The following is a 24,153-nucleotide window of genomic DNA, read 5'->3' on the forward strand; positions in this document are numbered from 1 at the left end:
CCTGGATATGAATAACTTTGCTGGGAAAAGCATCTTTATAACTGCGTCAGTGCCAGGGAGTTGTACTGCTTTAACTATGGTGGTCATTGTTAACGTGGTTTCTGAGCACCTCACCCATTTTCATGTATTTATCTTCATAAAACACCGCCTCTCTGAGGCAGGGCAGTGCTGTTATCTCCATTGTACAGAGGGGGAACTGAGGCAGAGAAGGGCTAAGTGACTTGCCCAAGGTCATGGAGGAAATCTGTGGCGGAGCTGAGGTTTGAACCTAACATACCCAAACCCCAGGCTGGTACCATGACCCCCGGATCATCCGTGCTCCTGGCTTTTTAGGCCTTTGCATCTGAGCGGCAAATGGGCAAGGGAACAAACCAGGGTGTAGCTGGGGAGGACGGAGCTGGAAATGTACACATTGATTGGGCACAGCCTGAAGTGGGCCCTGTCGCTCTGAGCCCGTCCGTTAATCTGCCTAAGTGATCGAAGGCCTTGTTTATTCCCCCACCTGCAAACCCTGAGCTCCCCGGGCCTCACACTGATCTCCTTTTACACTCGTAGAGCTGCATCCGATCCCCTAGTGTGCGACAGCTGGGAAAGGCCAGGGGCCAGGAGGGATGTTAAAGAAATTATCACTCCCCCTCCCTTAATACAGCTCTGCAGTGTTCCCAGGAGGGGCTTCTGATGCCCCCTGGGGACGCTACAGCTGTTCGGCAGCTGAGACCTGCTTCGGCTGAAGGACGGCACAGTTTCACCCTCCACTACCTCTGGTCCAGCTCGGAGCCTGATCCCCCCAGTGGCTGTGCACCCTCCAGTCCCCATCATCTCCCTCAGGGAGCGGAGGGCGCTAAACACTCAGCAGGATTGGGGCCTCGGGGAGGAGTGGATGGCCATGGGAATGGGCAACGGAGACTTCCTGGACTCGGCATTGGCCAAGGCCCAAGATTCCTCAGCTGGGTCACGTGCTACTGGTGGGGCCGGGCGTTCCTGCCGCCCCCAATAACTCCCCTCTCCCCCCGTCCACTAATGCTGGCACCACCGTCCCTCTCACTTGCCAGATGCCAAATTCAGAGCCTCTCTTCCCAGCCAGAGAAACCCGAGATCTGTCCATCCCTCTGTCCCCCACTCCAACCCCTCGCTGTACAGGAATCCTGGGCTCCCCCTGCCCCTCAATACGTAATTGCTGGACCCCTGTCTTCTTTGCAGCTTCTCTGGGGTTGCTGCCCTCCTGTAGGGTGACCGACCCCCTTTTCAAAATGCAAAAACGGGACACCCGTGCAGGAGCCCCCTGCCTCCCCCCCCCAGTGGCCCCACCCCTTGCTCCTCCTTTCCCCCCACCCCGGAGGCCCCGCCACCTGGCCAGGCCAGAAAAGAAGCTGGAGCTGGGCAGTGGTAAGAGCTGCCCAGGGAGCCCGGGCTGCTGTGAGGAGCCCTGGACCCTCCTCCTGCCCTGGGCGGGGGACCAGGGTGCCCCAGAGCAGCTCCTGTCCTGTATCACTGCCCCCTGGGCCGCGCCGCCCAGGGCAGGTGGGGGGGCCAGGGCTCCCCACAGCGACTTAGTGCCCTGCTCTGGCTTCTGGCCAGGTCGGGGTGGGGCGGAGCCTCAGGAAAAGAGGAGGAGCAGGGGGTGGGGCCCACCTCGGCCCCTCCCCCCCACCAGATAGGCCAGAGTGGCACCGCAGAGAATCATTCAGCCTGGGACCAGGACTTGAAATGTGCATTTCGGGACTGTCCTGCCCAGTTAGGGACGGGTGGTCACCCGCCCCTCCCCAGCAGAGCAGTGGTTCTAGCAGCCCTGCTCCTTCCTCCTTTTCCATAGGGTGCCAGCATCACTTTGCTCCTGCAAAAGAACTAGAGGCATCCAGGCCCCTCACCTCCCTTTCCTTCCCTGCAGAGAAGAGAAAGCAGCTCCTCAGCCTCGCTCCTGGGGTCTGGTTCCTACCAGCCCTGGGCCAGCCTGGCGTGGAGGCGGGGAGGATGGTGACTTGAGGCTAGGTTTCCAGTTGGTGCGAGTAATCAAGGCAGCTTCTGACCTTTGCCTGCATCCATTAAACAGCGGCTGGCTCAGCCTGTAAAGGACTTCCCGGGGAGCGGCGGGTTTTATGGCTTTCTTTTAACACCCCGGGTTGTCGGCTCGGTCCCACTGATCTCTTCGAGAGGTCGCCCTGCTTGGGAGGCCTGACTTAGCAGAGAGAAATGCCACGCTTCAGAAACCATGTTGTTGCCCTCTGCAATGTTCCCGTGCTTAGTGGGCAGCATTCCTAGCCCATCCAGGGCAAATGACTCGGGAGAGGCGGGAGTTTGGCCGTCAAAGGATGAGCGCCCTGGCTACAATTCTCTGCTCTGCCACAGCCCCCCAGTGTGAGCTTGGGCAAGTCACTTATCCTTCCTGTGCCTCGGTTTCCCATCTGTGCGAAGGGGATAATAGCCCCCCCTTTAGGTGGGTGGTGAGAATAAATACACTAAAAACTGTGAGGTGCTCTTTTTTGAGATGGGGTCATCAGGGTTGCATGCGGGATTCAAGCTGTGGGCGTGCCATGGGTTTATATAGTTGCGGTATGACAGTCGCAGTATGATATTTTCTGCCTTATCAGCGGTCTCTTTCCCTAACGGCTCGCAACATTCTGTTAGCTTTTTTGACGGCTGCTGCATATCGAGAGGATGTTTTCAGAGAACGGTCCGCGCTGACTCCGAGATCTCTTTCTTGCGTGGTAACAGCTAATGTAGACCCCCTCGTTTTGGACGTGTACTTGGGATTGCTTTCCAATGTGCATTACTTTGCACTTACCAACACTGAATTCCAGTTGCCCATTAACCAGTTTTGTGAGATCCCCTTGTAACTCTTCGCCGTCAGTTTTGGATTTAACTGTCTTGAGTAATTTTGTATCTTCTGCAAACTTCGCCATTTCACTGTTTACCCCTTTTCCCAGATTATTTATAAATGTGTGGAGCAGCACAGGTCCCAGCCCAGATCCTTGCAGACCCCACTATTCACCTCTTTCCATTGTGAAAACTGGCCATTTATTCCTGCCCTCTGTTTCCTATCTTTTAAGCAGTTACTGATCCATGAGAGGCCCTTCCCTCTTATCCCATGACAGTCTACTTTACTTAAAAGCCTTTGGTGTGATTTCTTGTCAAAGGCTTTCTGAAAGTGCAACTACATAAGATCCACCGGATCACCCCTGTCCAACTTGTTGACACCCTCAAGGAAGACTAGTAGCTTAGTGAGGCATGATTTCCCTTTATGAAAGCCATGTTGAGTCTTTCCAAACGTATTCTTTTCTGCTGTGTGTCTGATAATTCCGTTCTTTACTATAGTTTTAACCAGTTTGCCTGGTACTGGAGTTAGGCTAACTGACTTGTAACTGCCAGGATCGCCTCTGGAGTTGTTTTCAGAAATCAGCGTCACATTAGCTATCATCCTGTCCTCTGGCACAAAGGCTGAATTAAATGATAGGTTACCTACCACAGTTAGTAGTTCTGCAGTTTCATATCCGAGTTCCTTCAGAACTCTTGGGTGAATGCCATGTGGTCCTGGTGACCTATTACTGTTAAATTAATCAGTTTGTTCCAAAAACCTCCTCTTATTGACACTTCAATCTGTGACAGTTTCTCAGATTTGTCACCTAAAAGAATGGCTCAGATATGAGAATCTCCCTCCCATCCTCTGCCATGAACACCGATGCAACAAATTCATTGAGCTTCTCTGCAATGACCTTGTCTTCCTTGACTGCTCCTTTAGCACATTGAGCATCCAGTGGCCCCATTGATTGTTTGGCAGGCTTCCTGCTTCTGATGTACTTAAAAACAATTTTGCTGTTAGTTTTTGTGTTTTTTGCTAGTTGCTCTTCAAATTATTTTTTGGCCTGCCTAATTATACTTGCCAGAGTTTATGCCCCTTTCTGTTTTCCTCAGTAGGATTAGCCATTCAATTTTTAAAGGATGCCTTTTTGCCTCTAACCACCTCTTTTTTTTTTGCTGTGCCATTTAGCCATGGTGGAATTCTTTTGGTCCTCTTACTGATTTTTTTTATTTGAGGTATACATTTTGTTTGAGCCTTTATTATGCTTTTTCTCAGTTGTTTCCATTCAGTTTGCAGGCATTTCACCCATGTGATTTCCTTTTAGTTTCCATTTAACTAGCTTCCTCATTTTTGTGTTGTTCCCCTTTTGATGTTAAATGCTGCTGTGGTGGCTTTTTTGTTTTTGTTTAGGTTTTTTTTTGTATTTTTCCCCCTACAAGGATGTTACCTTTAATTACATTATGGTCTCTGTTTCTGGCGGTTCAACTATATTCACCTCTTGGACCAGATCCTCTGCTCCACTTAAGATTAGATCAAGAATTGCCTTTCCCCTTTTGGGTTCCAGAGCTAGCTGCTCCATGAAGCAGTCATTCATTAATGGTGTCTAGAAATTTTACCTCTGCGACCCATCCTGGGGTGACATGTACCCAGTCAATTGGGGGATAGTTGAGCCCCCCCTCCCCCCCGCTTATTACTGAGTTTTCTGTTTTTTGTAGCCTCTCTAATACCCCCTGAGCATTTCACAATCACCATCACAGTCCTTGAGGCCCTGTTGTTCTGGGCGCACATGTAAAAAGACAGAGTCCATGTCCCAAAGTGCTTCCAGTCTAAACAGACAAAGAGAGGGGAGGGGAAACTGAGGCACAGAGTGGGGAAGAGACTTGACCAAGCACATACACAGAAGGCCAGGGGCAGTGCCAATAATGGAAGTGAGGTCTTGTTTCCCAGGCATGGCCTCTCATAGCTCCGGCCATCTCTTGATTATTGAGATGGTAACAGTGGCCATAAGATAGATAGAAAACCCTGTCCCTCCCATCCCTCCCCCATCAGTCACGCAGGGGAAGAGGCAGCTGTTTTGCAGACCTGCTTTCGCAGACCCTGGGTAAAGACCCTTTGCCATGGCGACTCGCGTGGCTTCTTAAGCAGCTCCAGCCACCTCTCCAAAGGAATCATCCCTGGCATCTAAGCTGGAGTCTGGGGCCCGGCGTATCGGTTACACGGTTAATGTGCTAATCTGCCAAGGCCCCGTGGTACGTGCCTGCTGAGATACCTGCTGACATTTATAGGCCTGCCACAGCAAGCCCCGAAGCCTCGGCTCCGCTGGCAGTTCTTCAACACGGCCATTGAGAAAAGTGAGAGCTGCTTGGCCTGGTGAGGAATTTGGCAAAGCCCGGGTTGCTTAGAGGCTGCATTGTCCGGGCTGGCACTGACCCTGCCGGCCTGTGAGGGTCCCGGGGTGTACGGGTCAGCACTTCAGGGGGCCTTGGAATTGCAGCACCAGAATCTGCATCCTGGATGGGGGCTGGGGGTCGGAGAGGAAGGGATTATCTTGGGGGAGGGGAAACAACACAGGAATTCTGGGCTCTCCCCCCCCTCGCCCCAAAAGATTGTTGGACCTTGATCTCCTCTGTAGGTTCCTGGTGGAGCTGCTGCTCTGCACTCCCCAGCTCCTCCCTTCCCAGCCAGACTTGGACCTGAGCCTGCCAGCTAGTGGTCTGATCCTGCAAGGAGCTAGCGTCTCCTGGCTGGTGCGAAGTGCCTTCCATGAGGAAGTGGAGGATGCGGAACGCCTCCCCGGGGGCACTCGGGACCATGACAAATTGAGTCCTGTGTTTCTGCCGTTGTGGTCAAAGCCGCATCCTCCATGCCCGTTTAACTCACCCTACTGAGCTACCCTGGCCCAATCTGCTGCCCTCGTGCCCCACCCGATGGACAGCCCGTGCCCCAGACCTTCGGCCGTGCCTCCGGCTTCGAGCCTATTCAAGGTGACTAATGGCCTCTCGTCCGTTGCCTCTCTAGATTCTCTGTATTATTTAAGGCGTGTCTGAAGTGGTGAGGGCCCCGTGGCACCTGATGCAGGGAGTACAGACACAATCACAACCCTGAGGGGCTAAAGTGCTCACCCCCAGACAGGATGCTGGAGGTGAAAACAGGTATAGAGTGAGAGAGGGATTGACAGACTCCGGCTATTAACAGGCCAGGGTGCAGCCTGCTGGTTCCTAGCAAATAGCAGTAGTAAGCTGTTACCTAAGCGGGTCACAGTTTTTCCATCGGCACTCTTTTGATGGAAAACTGGGATTTCAACTAGTCTGCTTTCCACACACACAATGAAAAAAAGAAAAACCAACGCCCAAAAGCCAAAATACGTCACTGGGTGGACATAATATTTCCGTTTCCATGAAAAGTCAGAATTTGGCCCTAGAAAACGTCAGTGAAAAGGGGGAGAATTCGGTTTGGCTGAAATTTCCCACTGCAGCAAAGCCGTACGTGGAGGGCAGTGCTGCTGCTCTTCTCTGGGGGTTTCGTTTCTCTTCTGTACAGGTTCGTAAGCCACACTTATGGCTGTACTATCTGAGCACCTTTCAGTCGTGCATGAAGCAGTGTGACTCCCCTCTGTCACACATGGCTCGGTCTCTCCTCCACGTGTGCAGAGGAGTATCTTGTTTTGGTAGGGCTGGCTTTTTTTGCTGCCTGTCAGGAGTGCAGCTGGCTCCCAGCCTGGTTGCTAGGCAACTCAGCAAACTCACCTGGACCCAGTAAGCTCCCTCCCGAATAGCTGCACTTCCTGATGGGGCAGGGGAGCCTGCCATTTGCTACCTGAGCCTGAAGGCAGCAGCGGCTGCAGCACCCAGCTGTGCTCGCCTTGCTCTCACTTCCGCTTCCTGCACCAGCCCTTGCTCGAAGCCCTGCTCCTGCCTTGCTCCCAACCCCTCCACTTGCTCCACCCCGAAACTCCCTGCTCCATGCTGCTTTCCAACTCTTGGCTGCATCCCTGACCAAGCCTCCGGCTCACCCTTCGGCTTAGGCTAGTGACTCCGGTTCAGATTTTAGCCTTGGCCCCCTGACTCTGGCTTCACCCTTGGAGCAGTGCCTGATTCCTGGCTTTACACCTGTCCGCTGTCCCAAGTGCCACCACAACCCCCAGGCGAAGCCCTGCCTCACCCACTCGCTAGACCACCTCTGCCCCAGCAGCTTCCATTTGGTAGAGAAGGCAGGTCAGAGAAATTGGATCGGCAGGTGGGGCGGTTTGGGGTGGTCTTTGGGGAGTTCACGCCGTTGTCTCCCGCCCAGACAAACACTGCCCGGGTTGTACAGAATTCCATTCTGCCCTTGGAGCACACGTGGACCAGTCATTAAAGGAGGATCTGACCTGCTGGTGGCGGATGCTCTAGCAGTCGGGTGGGGCAGGGTTTGTTTCTCTCTCTGACTTGTAACGCTGACTGGGCTGTATTTCACACGGGTGTTTTTCGCTTGTGTCCAGGGACCCCGCTTGCCCTTCAATCAGTCAATTCCTCTGACGGAAGTGTGGCGATTTCAGATACGCGTCCGCCATGCAAAACCTCTAACCAACGTTGGGATCCAGCTTCCAAAACGTGGTTAAGGATTTAACGGGGCTTTATAGTCTTTTTCCTCCCCGGGCCGGCAAGGCCTGCACTCATAAATCACATCTGGAATGTGCTCTGCTGTCAAACAATGGGTGTGGTCCCAGGAGAAAAGCTGATGCGACTACAGAAAGGCTGCATTAGAAGCCTTGCATAGATCTTCCTGTCACAGCTTATAAAAACATCCCCCAGTTGTGTATTGCTAAGACTCCTCGCAGCGTGTAATGCCCTGTACCTTGCTTCATTAATCTTGTCTGGTTTACTATAGCATTAGCGCCTTGTATTGTGTAAGGCTTGGAGATGGGAGGGAGGGAGTCTTGTCAAAGGATCAAAGGATCCCTCTGCAGAAAGGAGGGAAAGGGGCTTCTGTCCCTACGGTCTCAGCGAGAGCGAAATTTGCTCTCACGGGAGGCGTTGGCTTTAAACCAGATGCTTTGTAAACAAGATCGGTAGCTTCTCCAGCCTGGATCCAATTTATAAAAGGTGGGGCTTGCATGTGCAAAAAGCCCCGGTGAGCTCATTGGGGGACACTCTGACAAAATAGGGGGTGTATTGCAGGCAAAGCAACATTCCCGGATCATTAAGGGGCTGATGAAAAGCTGCACCAGCCAAGACAGTCAAAGTTAATGCTCAGCTCTTGCCTCTGGGGCCAGGTGAAGCCTTTAATGCCAGGCAAGCTAGACGGTTGGCGTTACACATGAGAGGAAGGATGATCCGTGGCTAGGGTACCACCAGCCGAGCCATGGGAGGCTGGGATTCAACATACATGTTACCAGCGGGATTCGAACCTGGAACCTGCCTCAGTAAAAGAGGGTAGGTCTGCTATTTGCGCTAAAGAAGCACCTGCGCTAGGTGGTAGCAGCAGGAGACCAGTATCTTCTACTGAACCAGGCACTAGTGGAGGATGCAAGATGCATTCAGTCGGTGTGGGTTATAATCACTGTTGGTATTTGTATTGTGGTCATGGACCAGGACCCATGGTGCTAGGTGCTGTACACACACAGAACAAAGTGGTGCTCCCTGCCCCAAACTGCTTATACGTTAACAGAGAGACCAGTTGAGTGAGGGCATATCATTTACTGGATCAACTTCTGTTGGAGGGAGAGACAGAAGTTAGTCCAATAAAAGCTATTCCTGCACCCACCTTGTCTCTCTAATATCCTGGGACCGACAAGGCTACGACTACACTGCATTATGCACGAAAAGGCACAAGTGTCCTGGGGGCCTCTTTATCACCCTGCCTGGGTAGCTGAAGCTGTTTGGGGCAGGCCCGAGGCCCAGATCCTCAGTGGGATGTAGATCCCTAAATATCTTTGAGGCTCTGGGCTCAGATCGTTGTGTCTTGCACGTTGCGCTCAGAAGGTTAGGGACGCTTTACAAGTAACTGAAAAGGATCCAGGTTCTTGCTCGGGAGACCTGTGGCTGTGGTTTCATGGTGATGTTTTCAATCTCTGAAGCGTTCAGAGTGGGTTGGATAGAGGCGGCGGCTCAGTGTAATTTTATGTAACAGACTTTTTGGGTCGTGTCCGAAACGGACAAAGGATCAAAGGTTCCAGCTGCTGGTTTAAGTGACTGATACTCTTGTTGCGCGGGGAGAAGGGAGGCGATATTATTAGTTGATGCAGCGCTCCGACACCCACGCGCTCCGCCGCTAATGGGTTTTACGTGCACCGAAGATTTGCTGCATTTCCCTCTACCAGCTCACAGGCTTCCCTTCGTGCAAACAACTGCTCAGAAACTCTTGCATAAACCATGAAGGAAACAGCTTTGAAAGGGGATGAATCTCTGTGCTGGGTCCGTGCACCCCCCTTCTTTGACTGCTTTACAGCACAGTCTGCTCTGGTGTATTGTTAAAGTAAAGGAGATTTTCTTGCCCAGCTTAACAAAGGATCATCCATAATAACTAGCCTGCCTGAATCCCTGAATACATCCTTATCCGTGGGACCTCATCAGTGGAGCTTTGGCATGCAAACGTCTGCAGGCTTGCTGCTGTTCTAATGACTGCTATTGTTGTGATGTACCGTGGTAGCGCTTGGCTGCCCCAGTCGGGGAGATGGGCTGCATTGTGCAGGGAGCTGTACGTGCATCTCACAATAAGACGCTCCCTGCCCCAAAGAGATTACAATTGGGACCCGTTGATTTCTGCGCCCTGTCTTGGTAATTGGGTTCTTCACATAATGATCTGGAGGGTTTGCTGTTAAAGAAGGTACGTAGAGACACGGAATGCGTGAGGGAATCTCTTTTATTGCACCAATTTCTGTGGGTGGGAGAGACAAGCTTTTGAGCTGACACCTGACGAAGAGCTCTGTGTCAGCTGGAAAGTTTGTCTCTTTCACCAGCAGAAGTTGGTCCAATAAAAGGTATTACCTCAGCTGCCTTGTCTCTCTAGTACCCCAGGACCAACCCGGTTCCAACAACGCTGCATACAGTTAAAGATGTCTGTCCATCTATCCTCCCAGACTTGCTTTGCTAATTGCACGATTCGGAACCCTTGCCAGTTAACTTACCGCCTTTCTGTCTGAATAAAGCCCACGACGGGCTGGCTGCCTGTTCTGAGGGAGGAAATGTTACTGCTCTTCACCTGAGCCATGCAAAGTGTGTGCCCGGGTCGCGTGTCAATTACAGAGAGTCGGGGTCATACCACAGCTGCTTCAGCAGATCACGTGGATCCGCTCTGGCAGCAAAATGCCCGGTGCTGCTAGCCGGGCAGTGTAACCACTTTCACCTCCGTCCAAAGACTGACGTGTTCGTGTACCACGCTGGTCCTCTACGCAGACCCCCAGGTGTACCAGAGCACCCCCACGTTTGGTCTGGTTTAGACATCAAGCTCTATAAGCCAGGGGCTGCTGTGCTGCTCAGACAGCATCAGCCCCTAAAACACGTAGCTGGTGATAAGGTCCCCCTGGTGTGAGGTTTCTGTGAGTCGCTTTGTCCCCGTAGCTGTCTATGGTCCCCTTACCATAATCTTGGAGCCCCTCCCGATCTTTAAGGGATTTATCCACCCAGCTCTCCTGTGGGGTGGGGGTGTTAGGGGAACTGTTATCCCCATTTTACAGATTGGGATCTAAGGCCCAGAGAGGCTGCGTGACTTGACTGAGACGTCACAGTGAGTTCGGGGCAGAGCTGGGAAGCGAGCCCAGGTCTCCCAAACCAAAACGGAAGAACTTAACCCCCCGAGCCATGCTTCCTAGCTGCGCCCTAGTGGAGATGCAGATAAAGAAGCGGATGCTCACCTGTGGTTCTCTCGTCTTCCCTCTTCTAATCACCACTCCAAACCACAGCCATTTAAAACCAGCAAGTGCCACGCCTTGCAGTTGTGCCTAGAAAGGGAGCAGCCTTTATAGCGCTAGCAGCAGAGCTGGAAGACCTAGAAGCTAAAGGAAACTGGGTGGGTGAGACAGAGAGCTGGCTGCATTTCAGGAGTCTGCTTCTCGCAGCCTCCCCAGTTTCACCACCGCCTCCGCTCACCGGCTGACCCCGCAGTGGAGCTGAATCGTGACTCACGTTAAATGATCTGCCATGTTTCCTACCTGGCAGGCCAAGTGCCATCCAGTGCCTTTAACTTCCACCGACACGGGGTGGGCCCCGCACGACAGAGCCAGGCTCTCCGGGCCCCTCCCGACAGGGGAGGCGCACGCATGCTTTTGAAATGGTGGCGGGTGTTTGTTATGTTCTCCCGGCCCAGGTGCCTGGTGAGTGATATTTTCTCTTCCTTCTCTGTGCGCAGTTGTACGAGCTGGACGGCGATCCCAAGAGGAAAGAATTCCTGGATGACCTTTTCAGCTTCATGCAGAAGCGAGGTGAGCCGTGCCTGGCACTAATGCGCGCGTGTGTGTGTGTGCGTGTGTGTGTGTGTGTGCGTGCGTGTGTGTGTGTGTGTGCATGCGTGTGTGTGTGTGTGCATGCGTGTGTGTGTGTGTGCGTGCGCGCGCGCGCCTCAATGAGCCCTAAGTTTTATTTTCTCGTTTAGTATCATTGCCTTGAGGTTGAACCTCTAACGAGCCTAATGTTCACCCTTCACCCCTCTGCCAATGGGGCTCTCCCCCACTGCACTGAAAAGGGTGGGACCCCCACTCCCCTCTGACATCAGTGGAGCAGGATTGGGCCCCTCATTCCCGCGGTTTTGCTTTCTGGACTTTGCAGCTGTTGGGTCTCATTTTGTCCAAGCCCTATGACTCTGCATCGCCGTTTGATATTCCCCTGCAAGGCAAGCGCCTCTCTCCTCTCAATGGGTTTTGCTTCCTTATTTCCCTTCCCATCGCCTCTGCTCGTAACAGAGAACCCTGGCCTGCTCTGCACAGATGCCGCACCCAGTAACTGAGCAGTAATTTGCTTCCGTTGTCTCTTCTGACCCTCTCTCCGGCTGCGTGTCTCTTCGTATTTCAGAGTGGATGTGGTGCTGCATCAGAAACTTCACCACCAGGGTGGAGGAGAGGCAGCTAGAATCCCTTTTCCTCCCCTGCAGCTACAAACGCTCCATGGATAGAGTCCGCAAATTCCAGCCACTCCTTCACAGCGCTGATGTGCTTTTCAGACTTTCCTTTGGCTTGCAAGCAGGGAAGCCGGTGCATTCGCACCGAGCAAAAACGATGCAGCAGGGCGACTCCGTGGCAAATACTGTGGAGCAGATGAAAAATCCGGTCTGAAATGTTCGAACGGGACTGGTGATTTTTCTTGCACCCTTATTGAGGCCTCCTTTTTCAGAAGTGCTGAGTTGTCCACTCTCTGAAAATCAGATCTGTTTAAGGGGTCTCACGACAGGCACCCCAAATTGCTAGTCACTTTTGCAAAATCTAGGCCTGTGACATGAAAGGGGCGCTGTCAAGTTAAGAATATATATATTTAATTCCTTTCTTTGATACAAAAACACCTCAGATGATTAAATCTGACAGAATTGGAGCCGTTCAAACTCCTTTTCACTGTTTGTTCGGTTTGTTCACTTCCTGCATTTCTCTTGGCGTGGACAGTGGAAATAGATGAGTCAGTTTCGCTTTGCTTATTGTCAGTTGGAGTGGCTTTCTCCTTGTGGCTCCTTTTCCGGGAGCCCAGCACTGCAGTGTTCGGGCTGTTAAAGCTGTTTCCATCAGAGCTTAATTTTGTTTAAAAAAAAAAAAAAAATCACAGGAACGTTTCTATGGGCCTTAAAACTTCACAGCAACAGAATCACAGCAGTTTAGTGTTTTGGTGGGGTTTGGTTTTTTTTTTTTGCCGAAACCAAGATTTGGTCCAAATTTGGCCCTTCTTCAGCTGAGTAAGTCTCTGCACGGGGGTGAAATATGTGCCGGTGCATAGAGGCTAACACACTGAAGACTCACTTGTGCAATCAGGACGCATTCTGCAGCTGGTATTAATTAGCACAGCTCCCCTGACCTGGCCACATCAGCTGATGATGGGGCCTATAGAAATAAATGGGATTCCTTCTGTTCTAGACCATAACAAGCAGTGACCAGTACTTGAGCACCAACTACCCAGCAGAACAACCCTTCTGGGGGGGGTGGGAATCCATCCTAGCACAGCTTCCCCACCCAGCCAAGCCTGAACACGGAGCAGAGCTTTAGGGGACAGCCTGGCAGGAAGAAAATCTAGTTTTCTTAAGAACATCAAACCAATATTTCTGGTTTTGGGGTAGCAAGGGACTGCCAAGAAGTTTGTATAAATATGAAACTGCTCTTGGTGCAGGAGAGAGACATAGCAGGGAGCATGTGGGGAACGGGAGCAGGGGGAACAAGGAGAGGCGTAAAAGTGAAAGACGGTGCAGCGGCCCGTCCTGGGTGGGATGGGAAAGTGATTGCAGGAAATCTCACGGCGCATAAGGCGAGGGCCATGCAAAACCGCTCCGAGACAGGTCAAGAGACTGTAGCCATCAGTGTGTGTTTGGCTTGGGTGCCGAGGGGCTGGTGACCTGCACTGAAGTAGCTTGTGTCAGTGTGCACCGCTGGCCTCTACTGGATGGAATCTGAACGGTTAGCATGTGTGTCTTAGACCCCTGCGCCGCTCACAGGTTACGGAGAGTCTCCTTTAGCTCAAGTGGCAGGGGCCTGTGCCTTGGGAACCAGGAGGATCTGTTGCTGTGAAGTTCTGCATGGCTCCGGCATGCAGTGTAAAGAGAGCCAGGAACTCACAGGAGCCCTTGGATTTGGAATGATACCTTGTGGGGAGAAGATTGGGCAAGTGGTAGTGGAAAAGAATAGACCAGCTCACGGGGAGAGGCTGGGCTGGAGGCCCAAAGTAGCTCTTTAAGGCAGAGGCTATCATAGAATCAGAGAAGATGAGGGTTGGCAGGGACCTCAGGAGGTATCAAGTCCAACCCCTGCTCAAAGCAGGACTAACCCTAGCTAAACCGTCCCAGCCAGGGCTTTGCCAAGCCGCAGCTTAAAAACCTCTAAAGATGGAGATTCCACCACCTCCCTAGGTAACCCATTCCAGTGCTTCACCACCCGCCTAGGGGAAAACTTTCCTAATGTCCAACCTAGACCTCCCCCACTGCAACTTGAGACCATTGCTCCTTGTTCTGTCATCTGCCACCACTGAGAACAGCCTATCCCCATCCTCCCTGGAACCCCCTTTCAGGTAGTTAAAGGCTGCTATCAAATCCCCCCTCATTCTTCTCTTTTGCAGACTAAACAAGCCTAGTTCCCTCAGCCTCTCCTCATAAGTCTTGTGCTCCAGCCCCCTCATAATTTTTGTTGCCCTCCGCTGGACTCTCTCCAAATTCTCTGTCCAAAACTGGACACAATACTCTAAATGCGGCCTCACCAGTGCCGAATAGAGGGGAATAATCACTTCCCTCGATCTGCTGGCAATGCACCTACTAATGCAGCCCAATATGCTATTAGCCTTCTTGGCAACCAGGGCCCACTGATGACTCATATCCAACTTCTTATCCACTGTAACCTCCAGGTCCTTTTCTGTCCCCTTGTTCCAGCTCCGTACAGCACTGAGCACCATGGGGTCCAGGTCCATGATGGGGTGCTAGGGTAATGTGGGGGAGGGGTGGGGGCATGGTAATCCCAACTGGTTTCAAACCTTCCCACTCGGGTGGGTGTTTTCAGGTCTGCAGGATGGACGCGTGTCGAGTGGGGGCAGCCTATCCCCTCTCACAAGCAGCCGTGGGTCAGGGAGGAGATTTTGAGTCGGCAGATTCAGAGATGCAGAAAGGACTGTTGCCTCTGTGTTTGCAAAGGCCTTGCCTAGGTGGAGGGCTCGGATTCCCAAGGAAAACAGATGGCGCTGGAAGCGATGACAGGCCACTTGCATGGGGCTTTTTGTCAAGCAGGCAGCATCTAGGAAACGAGGAGGGGCAAAGAATTGGCCGGGCGCTTTCCCAAGTTTACTTATTCCATCCTCTGGGTCCTCTCCCAGCCTCTGGCGCTGAAACAAACAATGCGGCCGCTGGGTGCGGGCTCTCCTCAACGGGGGGGAGCCCCAGGGAAAGCAGAGCTGAAATCAACATGCTTTCAAGGCAGGAAAGGAGCTGATTGGCGAGGATATTGTTACTGCGGAGGCACCTGGGATGTTTGGAAAGCTGTTCTCCGGAGCTAATTTCCCATGGAGAAGGAGGAGGCGACCGTGAGCATCCAGGTCCGAGAGAGAACTTTTGGGAGCATGGGAGATAACAGAGACCTCTAGACAACAGGGACTGTCAGGAAGACAGAGGAGGGTTTCATCGTGTAGTTATGAATATTTAGGGCTCTTCACCCGTGGCTGAGCATCGCCATTTTCCAGAGGGCCGGGTGGGGGAAACTGAGACCCAGAACGGCTGCGGCTCTCCAGAGGATCACACGCAGGCAGCAGCCAAGCCGGGAGCAGAACTCAGCAGTCCTGACTTCCAGCCCCCATGCCCTCACCACTCAGCCACGCTGCCTGCCAAAACCGCAGTGAGCAGCACGCTGAAAGCAGAGGGCGCAGGTGTGACAGCAGGCAGCTCAGTAAGATCTAGACTCTTAGTGGAGAACTGTATGTGGTGATGAACAATGGGGGGTTGGCTGGTTTAACATGGCAGTGGTCGTCCGGGAGGGTAGATGGTCTGGTCTGAGCACGAGCATAGATCCTGCAGAGCAAATTCCCGCCTCTTGGAATCCCCGAGCAAGGCTTCGTCTGCGGATGAAGGTGCAGACTCAACACGAGACCTTTGTGTTTGCCACGCTTGGATCTGCTCACCCGTGGCTTTGTCCTTCTCAGGACTTGCACCCAGGTCCCCAGAAAACACTTGTGGCCTTCTTGTTGGAGGGAAAAAAAAGTCACGGGGGTTTTCCGCTGGGCTGGCACATCGATTATCAATGAATCCGGCGCAATCTCTTGCAGGGGCCGGCAGCCTGTCAACACAGCAGGGTCCCTGTGCCCGGTCAGCAAATCACAGTTACGCTTCGTGCAGTGCGCTGGCCGGGCATGGCTGGGGCTGATCAGTGGCCGACAGCCCGCTAGCAGGGTTAGCCCTTCAGCTCAAGTGGTAGGGACGGGGCTTCTTCCGGGCTACCCACGCAGCCACCCGGGAAGCAGAGTGAGGGCTGGGGAGCTTGGGGCAGCGGCGAGAAGACAAGGCAGCAGTTTCAGGCATAGCACCTTTTCCTTGTCAGTCTGGGACTGCCTGGGTGAACGCTTTCCGTTCTGGTGCAGTCCCTCCAGGCCACGTGGCGGGTGAATGGACAGGGCCGGATTACAGCATAGGTCCTACAGGCCCCTGCCTAGGGCCCAGGCTCCTGGAGGCATGTGACGAGGTCCAAAATCTCAGCCTTTCCTGATAGTCGGAGAGTTCCAGGCAGAAGGGGCCACCTGGTCTTCCAATGTGACCTCTTGTGTAGCGCGGGCTGCCGGCACCACCCAGCACAGGCTCACTGACCCGGCACCGGGAATTCGGGCAAAATATTACAACCCACAGATGAGACAGGCAGAAGATAGGAGGGACCGAGGTGCACCAGTGCCTGAGGCCCCCTGCAAGGGCAGGGAAATGGTTAAGTGTGAGGTATCCTGATAATCCTGGCCAGTGCCCCCTCCCCAGGCTGCAGAGAACGGCGAAAAACCCTTGAGCTCGCAGTCAGTCTGACGTGGGGAAAATTCCTTCCCGGCCCCGCGTATGGTGATCAGTTAGACCCTGAGCATGTGGGCCCCAGCCAGCCTTCGCATTGCTAGCAACCGTACGAGTCAGGAACGGGAGTTGGGTCGATCCCGTGCGGGGACGTCTGCCTGAGTCTGCAGCCCGCCTGAACCAAGAGGTGGGAACTGTCCCGTTCCACCTCAGTCGGAGACCGGCTGCCACGCCCAAGAAGGGGCAGGGCTCTGGAGGGAATGAGGGTGGGACCACAGGAGCTAGGGATGTGGACTGTGGGTTGGCTGCTGTTCGGGAGACTTCAGAACGGTCTGAGCTGCCTTTTTCACAGCCGAGCGAAAGCCGTAAAGTAGAGCCAGCGGGGCTCACTTGTCCAAGGGTGCGTCTACACAGCGAAAAGGCACGTTCAGGCTCAGGCTGGAACTCGGACTCTGAGACCCTCCCCCTCGCCAGGTGTCAGAGCCTAGCTCCAGCCGGATCCTCGATGTCCCCATTACAAATTGTAGCCCCGCATACCCAAGTCAGTTAACCTGGGCTCTGAGACTCGCTGCCGCAGGTCTGGTTTTGCCATGTAGACATACCTCAAAAGACCTCGGGTCCTGTGCAGGGACCAACATGAGTGGCCGGATTTTTTATACAAACAGAGCATAGTCTTTTGAAAACCTAGTCTGGAAGGATTTACCGAAACTGGTGACCTTTTGCTTAAAGCACTGATCTGGGACTCAGGAGAGCCAGGCTTAATTTCCAGCTCCGCCACAGTCTCCCTCTGTGACCTTGAGCAAGTCACTTAATATCCCTTCCCCATCTGTAAAATGAGGCTGATAATCCTGTTTCCTCTCTCTTGTCTGTCTAGATGGTGAGCTCTTTGGGGCATGGACTGCCCCTTGCTCTGCACATGTGCAGCACCTAGCACAGTGGGGTCGTGATCTCTTATGGCCTCTAGGCCCTACCATAATATATATAATCTCTGTTGCTAACAACAGCTGCAGCTGAACAAGATTTACCAGGGACAAACTGTGGTCAGCACCATTTCAGTAACTGGTTTACTCCCCCCCCCGGCCACCCCTTTCCCTTCTTCGGGTGGCAGCCATAAATTAGCAGCATCACCACAGGACTGGAGATTTTGTTCCTTGGTTTTAAAAAGGCAATAAATCAATAACGGAAGAGGTGGGAGGGGAGAAATCCTTGCTGGCTTCCCCCTACTTCAGACTTTGCCACCTCCCCCGCCATTTGCACCCTTCCCCTCCACAATAAAGCAGAGGTCAAGACACCCCCAACCCCCCAGCTGGCTTGTCTGGTGATTGACTCATCGGCCTGATTCTTCAGGCAGCTATTGATGAATGGATGTATTATAACCCAGTCCGGCTCTCTGCCTCTTTGTGTAAACATCCTGTCCCCCCCCCCTTTCCGTGCACTCCCTCCCCCTCTGCTCTGTGCTAGGCTGGTAGGATGAGAATGGTCCTGGCTGTAACGAGCTGTTTGCTAAGAGTAGCATTAAAGTTGGTCACGTGACTCGCCGCAGACGATTGATTTATTGGATTTCACCCCCTTCTTTTTCCTGGTTGGAGAAATTTGTCCTCAAACCAGTAGAGAGAGAGAGAGAGTGAGAGTGTGTTGTTTGGTTGCGGTGGTGGCTGTTTATTTTCCTTTACAAATGTCTGTTCACAGTTGCTCGGTGGCTCATTTTTTTCCAGCTTCCGACTGGGGCCGGCGTCTCTGCTCGCCGCGCGTGCATTCAGCATTTGCTCGTTCAATCAAGGGACCGCCTGAAGTTCTCTGTACATTTCTTAGACCGTGCCCATCGCCCTTGTCTCTGAGCGCCTTCCAGTTGTGACACCTGCCGCCTGGTGTCTGGTCTTTCATCCGCTCCCCAAGGGGTGAAGCACGTGCTGTGGAGTGGCCTGCTGTGGCCGGCCTTTTTTTAATAGACACGTTGCTCTGTATAGATGTTAGCAAAGGCTAGGATGGCCGTATAGCAAGTGTGAAAAATCAAGATGGGGCGAGGGGCGCAATAGGTGCCTGGATAAGACACAGCCCCAAATATCAGGACTGTCCCTGTGAAATCGGGACCTCTGGTCACCCTAGCAAAGGCTGCTCAAAGACACGGGCCTGGCACTTGCACTGCACGGTGAGGGTGTTTGGGATGGGCCCCTAGTTCCTGGGGCAACTTGTTCCACAGGCCGGGACCAGCCGCTGCAGACATTCTGTCTTCCGCACAGATGAGCTTTACTCTCTTGTAGTCACTCGGCTCGGCTTCCAGCCCCTGCTTGGGCGACGTGAGCCGAGCACGTCTGGGGCCAGTGTGCCGATTGGCGCGGGAGTGCCTAGCCCTGCCTGCCATAGGCTGGGTCCTCCCCGTCATGCTGTACTGTGAGGAGCTGGACATAGGGCAGGAAGAGACGGGGGGCAGGGTGGGGTGGAATCCTTTCCCCCTGCAGTCTCAGGGTGACAGCGGCGCCTCCCTGGGACCGGGAGTTGCTGGTCGCTCCAGGTTAGCCGGGTCCCCAGGCCGTGATCCAAACCCCAATAATATCACGGGGAGATTTTCTCCCTGACTTCAGTGGGGTCTGGATCAGCTCCGAATTCTCTTTCCCTCCCCCGCCGGGAGCCTGGACACAACAGGACTTCCCAGAACTGGGTTCAGTGATATGCTGGCATTGGGGATCCCTTGCAGGGGGTCCTAGAGTCATTCCCTTCCCCCCTTTTGCTGAGGGCAGGGACCGCTGGCGGCAGAGGGGCTGGGGCAGCGTGGTTGGAACCGCGGGGGTCCGCCTATCTCGGACTGGGAGCTGGATGGGCAGAGACAGTCTTGCATGCAGGGTTGGCACTCAATCTCCCCCTTGGCTCCCCGTTGTCTGGCCCTAAGAGGTGAGAGGGGAAGTCAGTCTCAGGTCCATCTAGTCCTGGGGCCGCAGCTGCCACTGATACACTCATAACATGGAGTCTGCCGAGATCCCACGGGCAGAACGGGCTCGGCGCACCTCTGTGGTGTCCGAGGGATTGGGATTGGGCTGGGCTAGGGTGGCCAGCGGGGACAGCAGTGGGGTTACCACCCGCTAGGGGAAGGCCTTGTGCTGCTTATTCTCAGATCATATGGCTGAAACGCTCCCTTGTTCATCTCAGCACCCCCTCCCCGTGCTGCCTGGTGACAGCTCAGGGTGTGTGTCCCGCTGGCCTGGATCTCCCAGGCAGGGGCGGGAAACTGCTGGAGCCAACCTGACTTTTCTCAGCCCCCAGAAGGCAAACCGGCCAGCTCTGATACCAAGTCCACTGGATTCACTGGAGAAGTTCCCCCGGGCTTTGATTCAGACGCCCTTTGCTCTGCGTAGCCCTTGTAGGAAACTGGGCAGTGGAGAGACTTTGTGGAAAACTTTTCATTTTCTTTTTTTGGTGTGTGTGTAGGGGGTGGGGGTGGGTGGTTTTTTCCTCAGTGAAAAAGTCTCAATTTCCAGTAAAAGAAATGCAAACTTGAAACCCTTCCTCCCGGGCCGCCTTGCGCTAGGCGCTGTACAGACACAGAACAAAGAGACAGTCCCTCCCTCTCCTAAAGAGTTTACAGTCTGTATAAGAGAAGAAACAAATGGATGAAGCTAAGAGAGCCCAAGAAACCAGTGAAGTGATATCATTTGTTCCCTATAACAGTCTCCATCCAGTTTTTATACCGGACTCTCCTGCAGTTTTCAGCCTCTCTGGACATTGGGGGCTGGGAACGTGGGGGATCCTCAGTAGCCCTTTTCCTGAGAGAGAGACTCCCAGGGAGAGTTTGGACCTCTAGCCTGATTAGAGCCTAAATCCGTCTTGGAGCACAAACATAGATTTGAAGACGTCGGCCCATTCACCACCTCCGGCCCAGCGGCAAGCAGCGTCCTAGCTGTGGTCCCTGGTGGGTTTTTAAATCCATCTCGCCAGAATAGGCAGGGCGTCGGGTCCATTGCACAACAGTTTGGTGTCGCATGAGCTTCGTGCTCCGAGACGGTGGTTTCTGTCTGTTCCACTCTTGTCATTTAGTTCCCACGTCCTTTTAAAAAGCCCCATGGCTGGGCTTCGTTGGCTAGTGCCACCTGCTGGACACGACTCAGCTGGCGTCTGTGAGCTCCTCTCCTTGCCGTGGGTGAGCGACTCAGGAGAGCTGCTGCCGTGGTAGGCGAGGATCTGGGGAGAATGACGTGCATTGACGCTCATGCAAAGACCGAGCCGGGGAAAGTGGCCGGAGCATCCTGTGCGGGGAGGGCTGGATTTCTCTCTCAATCACATCCTTTTCCTATCCACTGCCCAGTCACTTCTGTGGCACCTCCCGGCCCCTTTCCAGGGGCTGTCCCTGAGCGGGTCAGGGCGGCAGCTATGTACAAGGAAATAGCCCTTCAGATAGGCAGTGGGGTCTCTCTGTCAGTCCAGTCCAATACACCAGACTCTGTCAAATGTGTGTCTGACCGGCCTTTCAGCCCAGCAGAGCAGGGGCCGGGATGTGAATAAAAAAAGTTTAAATAGCACCATGCAAATATCCAAACCCTCCCCCACCCACCATTGTACACCAGCTGCAGGTGCTGGAAAGAGAGCTGTTTTGTCCCTGGTTTCTGGCACAGACCGAGGAAACAATCGGTGGAATTTAGGGGACCTTTCCATGCTGCTATTAAAAGGATTTTCTTCAAAAATGCATCCCAGGCACACGGGATAAAAACGATCTCGTTTGCAGGACAAGGTATTTCCTTCCCCGTGTGAATCACACTGGATTGTTTCAGATTACAGTAGATGCCCGAGGCCCTAGCTGAGGTCATGGCCCTGTTGTGCTAGGTGCTGTACATACTGAAGAGATAGAAGGGCAGAGGGTGGTGGTGGTGGGAAACTGAGGCACAAAGCAGGGAAGTGACTGTCCTGAGGTCAGCTGGGAGTAGAAGCCAGGCTTTCTGAGTCCCGGTTGCTTCTTGCTTCTCTGTTTCATTGCTCCTGTCCCCTGGCCTGGCTCTCTCCACATACTGACCTCCCCCACTCCACAGGGACCCCTGTCAACCGAATCCCCATCATGGCCAAGCAAGTGCTGGACCTTTACATGCTCTACGTGCTGGTGACCGAGAAGGGGGGCCTGGTGGAAGTGATCAACAAGAAGCTGTGGAGAGAGATCACCAAAGGGCTCAACCTGCCCACCTCCATCACCAGCGCTGCCTTCACGCTACGGACCCAGTACGTGTCCTGGAATATGGGGCGGGGGTGAGGGAGCTTTCCCCAGGCAGCTGGGAGACCGCCCTGGCCTTCCATCCAGTGCTTGATCCCAGCTTCCCACAGGGGTGTGAGACCTGGCCATGGTTCCTTAGTACAGCAAGGGCCGGAGGTGGCTGACGGGAGGGAAAGCAGCTACTGTTCCGTCTTGTGGGATGCCTGTTTCCGGGATGCTTTGCTCCCTGCTGGATCCACCCCTCCCCACCCCCCCGCCCAGCATGGAGAAAGGGGTGTCTGTTCGCCAGAGGCTGATCTAGACAAGCCAGGTGGGGAGGGGTTAGGGGCTGTAGAAATAACACCCCCATCCAGCCCCTTTCACTTGAAATAGCCTTACAGCTGCCCTGCTCCCCCCGTCTCTTGCCCCACTCAGGGTAATAAACACTGGTGTTAAATAGAGGGGGATTCAAAGTACCCAGGTGGGGCGGGAAGGGAAAGGAAAGGGGTGGGGGCGATTAGCTGGCACTTTCCTTTCAATCCCTTCCTTGCTAACCCTGTTTGAGCTCGCCCCGCCCAAAGGCAAGATCCTCTGGGCGTGAAGGAGTCTCGGCTTTTTCCGCCCGGGCGCTGCCGGGAAAACGCGCCCCTGGATGGAAGCCGACAGGAGTCCGCCTTCGGTGCCTGCCCGCGGGAGCTGCCGCCTCGGCGGGCGGGCTGGGGACATTGGCGCGGTCTGAGCAGGGCACTTCCTTTGGCAGATACATGAAGTACCTGTACCCCTACGAGTGCGAGAAGCGCGGGCTCAGCAACCCCAACGAGCTGCAGGCCGCCATTGACAGCAACCGGCGGGAAGGCCGCAGGCAGGGCTTCGGGGGCTCCCTCTTCACCTACTCCCCCAGCGGCACCGCCAGCATGCTCTCCTCTCCCAAGCTGCAAGTGCCTGCCCTGGGGATGGCAGCGGCCACCAACGGGGGCCCCATCACCCCGGTGCAAAAGATAAAGAAAGGTAACCGCCAGCGGGGCGTGAGCCAGCCAGGTCGCCCGGGGGGCGCGGGCGGAAGCCCAGGGGGGAGCAAGGGAGTAAAGGCCTCAGGGATTGGCTCCGTTAGCTAGGCTCTTCACCCGGAGGGTTCGGAGCCCTTTGGAGAGGGGAACTGGTAACCTCCCTATTGCACTCATGGGCAGACGATGGCAGAACAGGGGACAGGACCCAGGAGTCCTGATTCCCAGCCTCCGCTACTCCAACTGCTAGACTCTGCTCTCCTCCAAGAGCTGGGGAGGGAACCTAGGAGTCCTGATTTCCTGTCCCCCATCTGCTCTTCCTAACACTGGCAAGAGAACCCAGGAGTCCTGGCCCCCGGACCTGTGCTCAGGTCAGTATACTTTGCCACCTTAATCTCAGAATCTCAAAGCAATTGATAGCCATTCGTGGAGTCATAGGAATTACTTTGCTCACCCACTGTAAAGTAGACCAGGATTATCCCTAGTCTACAGTTGGGGAAACTGAGGCAGAATGAGGGGAAGTAACTTGGCCCAGGTAGGCAGCTGGAAATAGGACTCACATGTCTTGACTTCCAGTTCCCCTGCTCTAACCACTAGACAACACTGCGCTCCCAGAGCTGAGAATAGGACCCAGGAGGCTTGATTCCCAGCCCGCCCCCCTGTCTAACCACTAGCCTTCAGTGCCATGCCCGTGTGAATACACGCCTAATGCTGGTGAAAGGAGCTGTCCCGCACTGCAGGGGGGAGCAGGCTGTGGCTGCTGGGTGCATGTAAAGCTTGTTTCTGATGCATGTGAAGAGTCGGGCCCGGCCTCGCAAGCTCACATGACTCCTGTGCCCTCTCCCTGCTGCAGAAGAGGACTCCCCCATCCCGATCACCATGCCCAGCCGCCTCCCGGTATCCCTGGCCGGCCACCCCGTGGTAGCGGCCCAGGCAGCGGCCATGCAGGCAGCTGCAGCTGCAGCTCAGGCCGCGGCCCTGGAGCAGCTGCGAGAGAAGCTGGAATCCGGGGAGCCCCCGGAGAAGAAGATGGCTCTGGTGACAGATGAGCAGCAGAGGCTGATGCAGCGGGCCATTCAGCAGAACCTCCTGGCCATGACAGCGCAGCTGCCCATGAGCATCCGTATCAACAGCCAAGGGACCCGTTCTCCAGGTGGGTAGCACTGGGGCTGACTCAGGGGAAGGGAGAGGAAAGGGAGCCAGTCACGCTGTGGCAGAGGTTAGACTAGAAGTACCTGACTCTGTCCCAGCCCGCTGGAGTAACACCAGCCCAGCTCGTCGGCAGTGGGGATTGAACCTGGGACCTCGGATTCTTAAATCATGCGTTTCCGCTGCGTGAGCTAAAAGCTTTGCCTCTGTAACCCTGCTCGGCCAGGCCTTTGGCCTTGCCTACCAGTAGCCAGAGTTTAAAAACAAGTGACTTTTGTGTAATGTCTCTTCTCTCAGCCCCTCCCCGCTCGCTGTATAAAAAGCGTTTCCCGTGTCCACCCCATGCTGGACCCACTTTTAGCAAAGCCGAAGAACCAAGTGCTGGTGTCTTGCAGAGCCGGGTCTGA

At 54.2% G+C, this 24,153-nt stretch overlaps 1 protein-coding gene across 4 annotated transcripts in view; it reads left to right on the forward strand.

Moving 5' to 3' along the window:
- The window catches only part of ARID3A (AT-rich interaction domain 3A), a 109,090-nt gene that overhangs the window by 75,633 nt on the left and 9,304 nt on the right, over positions 1-24,153 (forward strand). For all 4 annotated transcript variants that reach the window (XM_067559033.1, XM_067559040.1, XM_067559048.1 and 1 more), the window contains exons 4-7: positions 11,126-11,198; positions 21,439-21,622; positions 22,354-22,601; positions 23,451-23,750. In XM_067559033.1, coding sequence (XP_067415134.1) covers positions 11,126-11,198; positions 21,439-21,622; positions 22,354-22,601; positions 23,451-23,750 — 805 coding nt within the window. The remainder of the gene's footprint in view (positions 1-11,125; positions 11,199-21,438; positions 21,623-22,353; positions 22,602-23,450; positions 23,751-24,153) is intronic.

Source organism: Emydura macquarii, unplaced genomic scaffold (genome assembly GCF_026122565.2).
Source record: "Emydura macquarii macquarii isolate MOO-44397 ecotype Brisbane River unplaced genomic scaffold, CSIRO-AGI_Emac_v2 contig_306, whole genome shotgun sequence".
NCBI lineage: Eukaryota > Metazoa > Chordata > Testudines > Chelidae > Emydura > Emydura macquarii.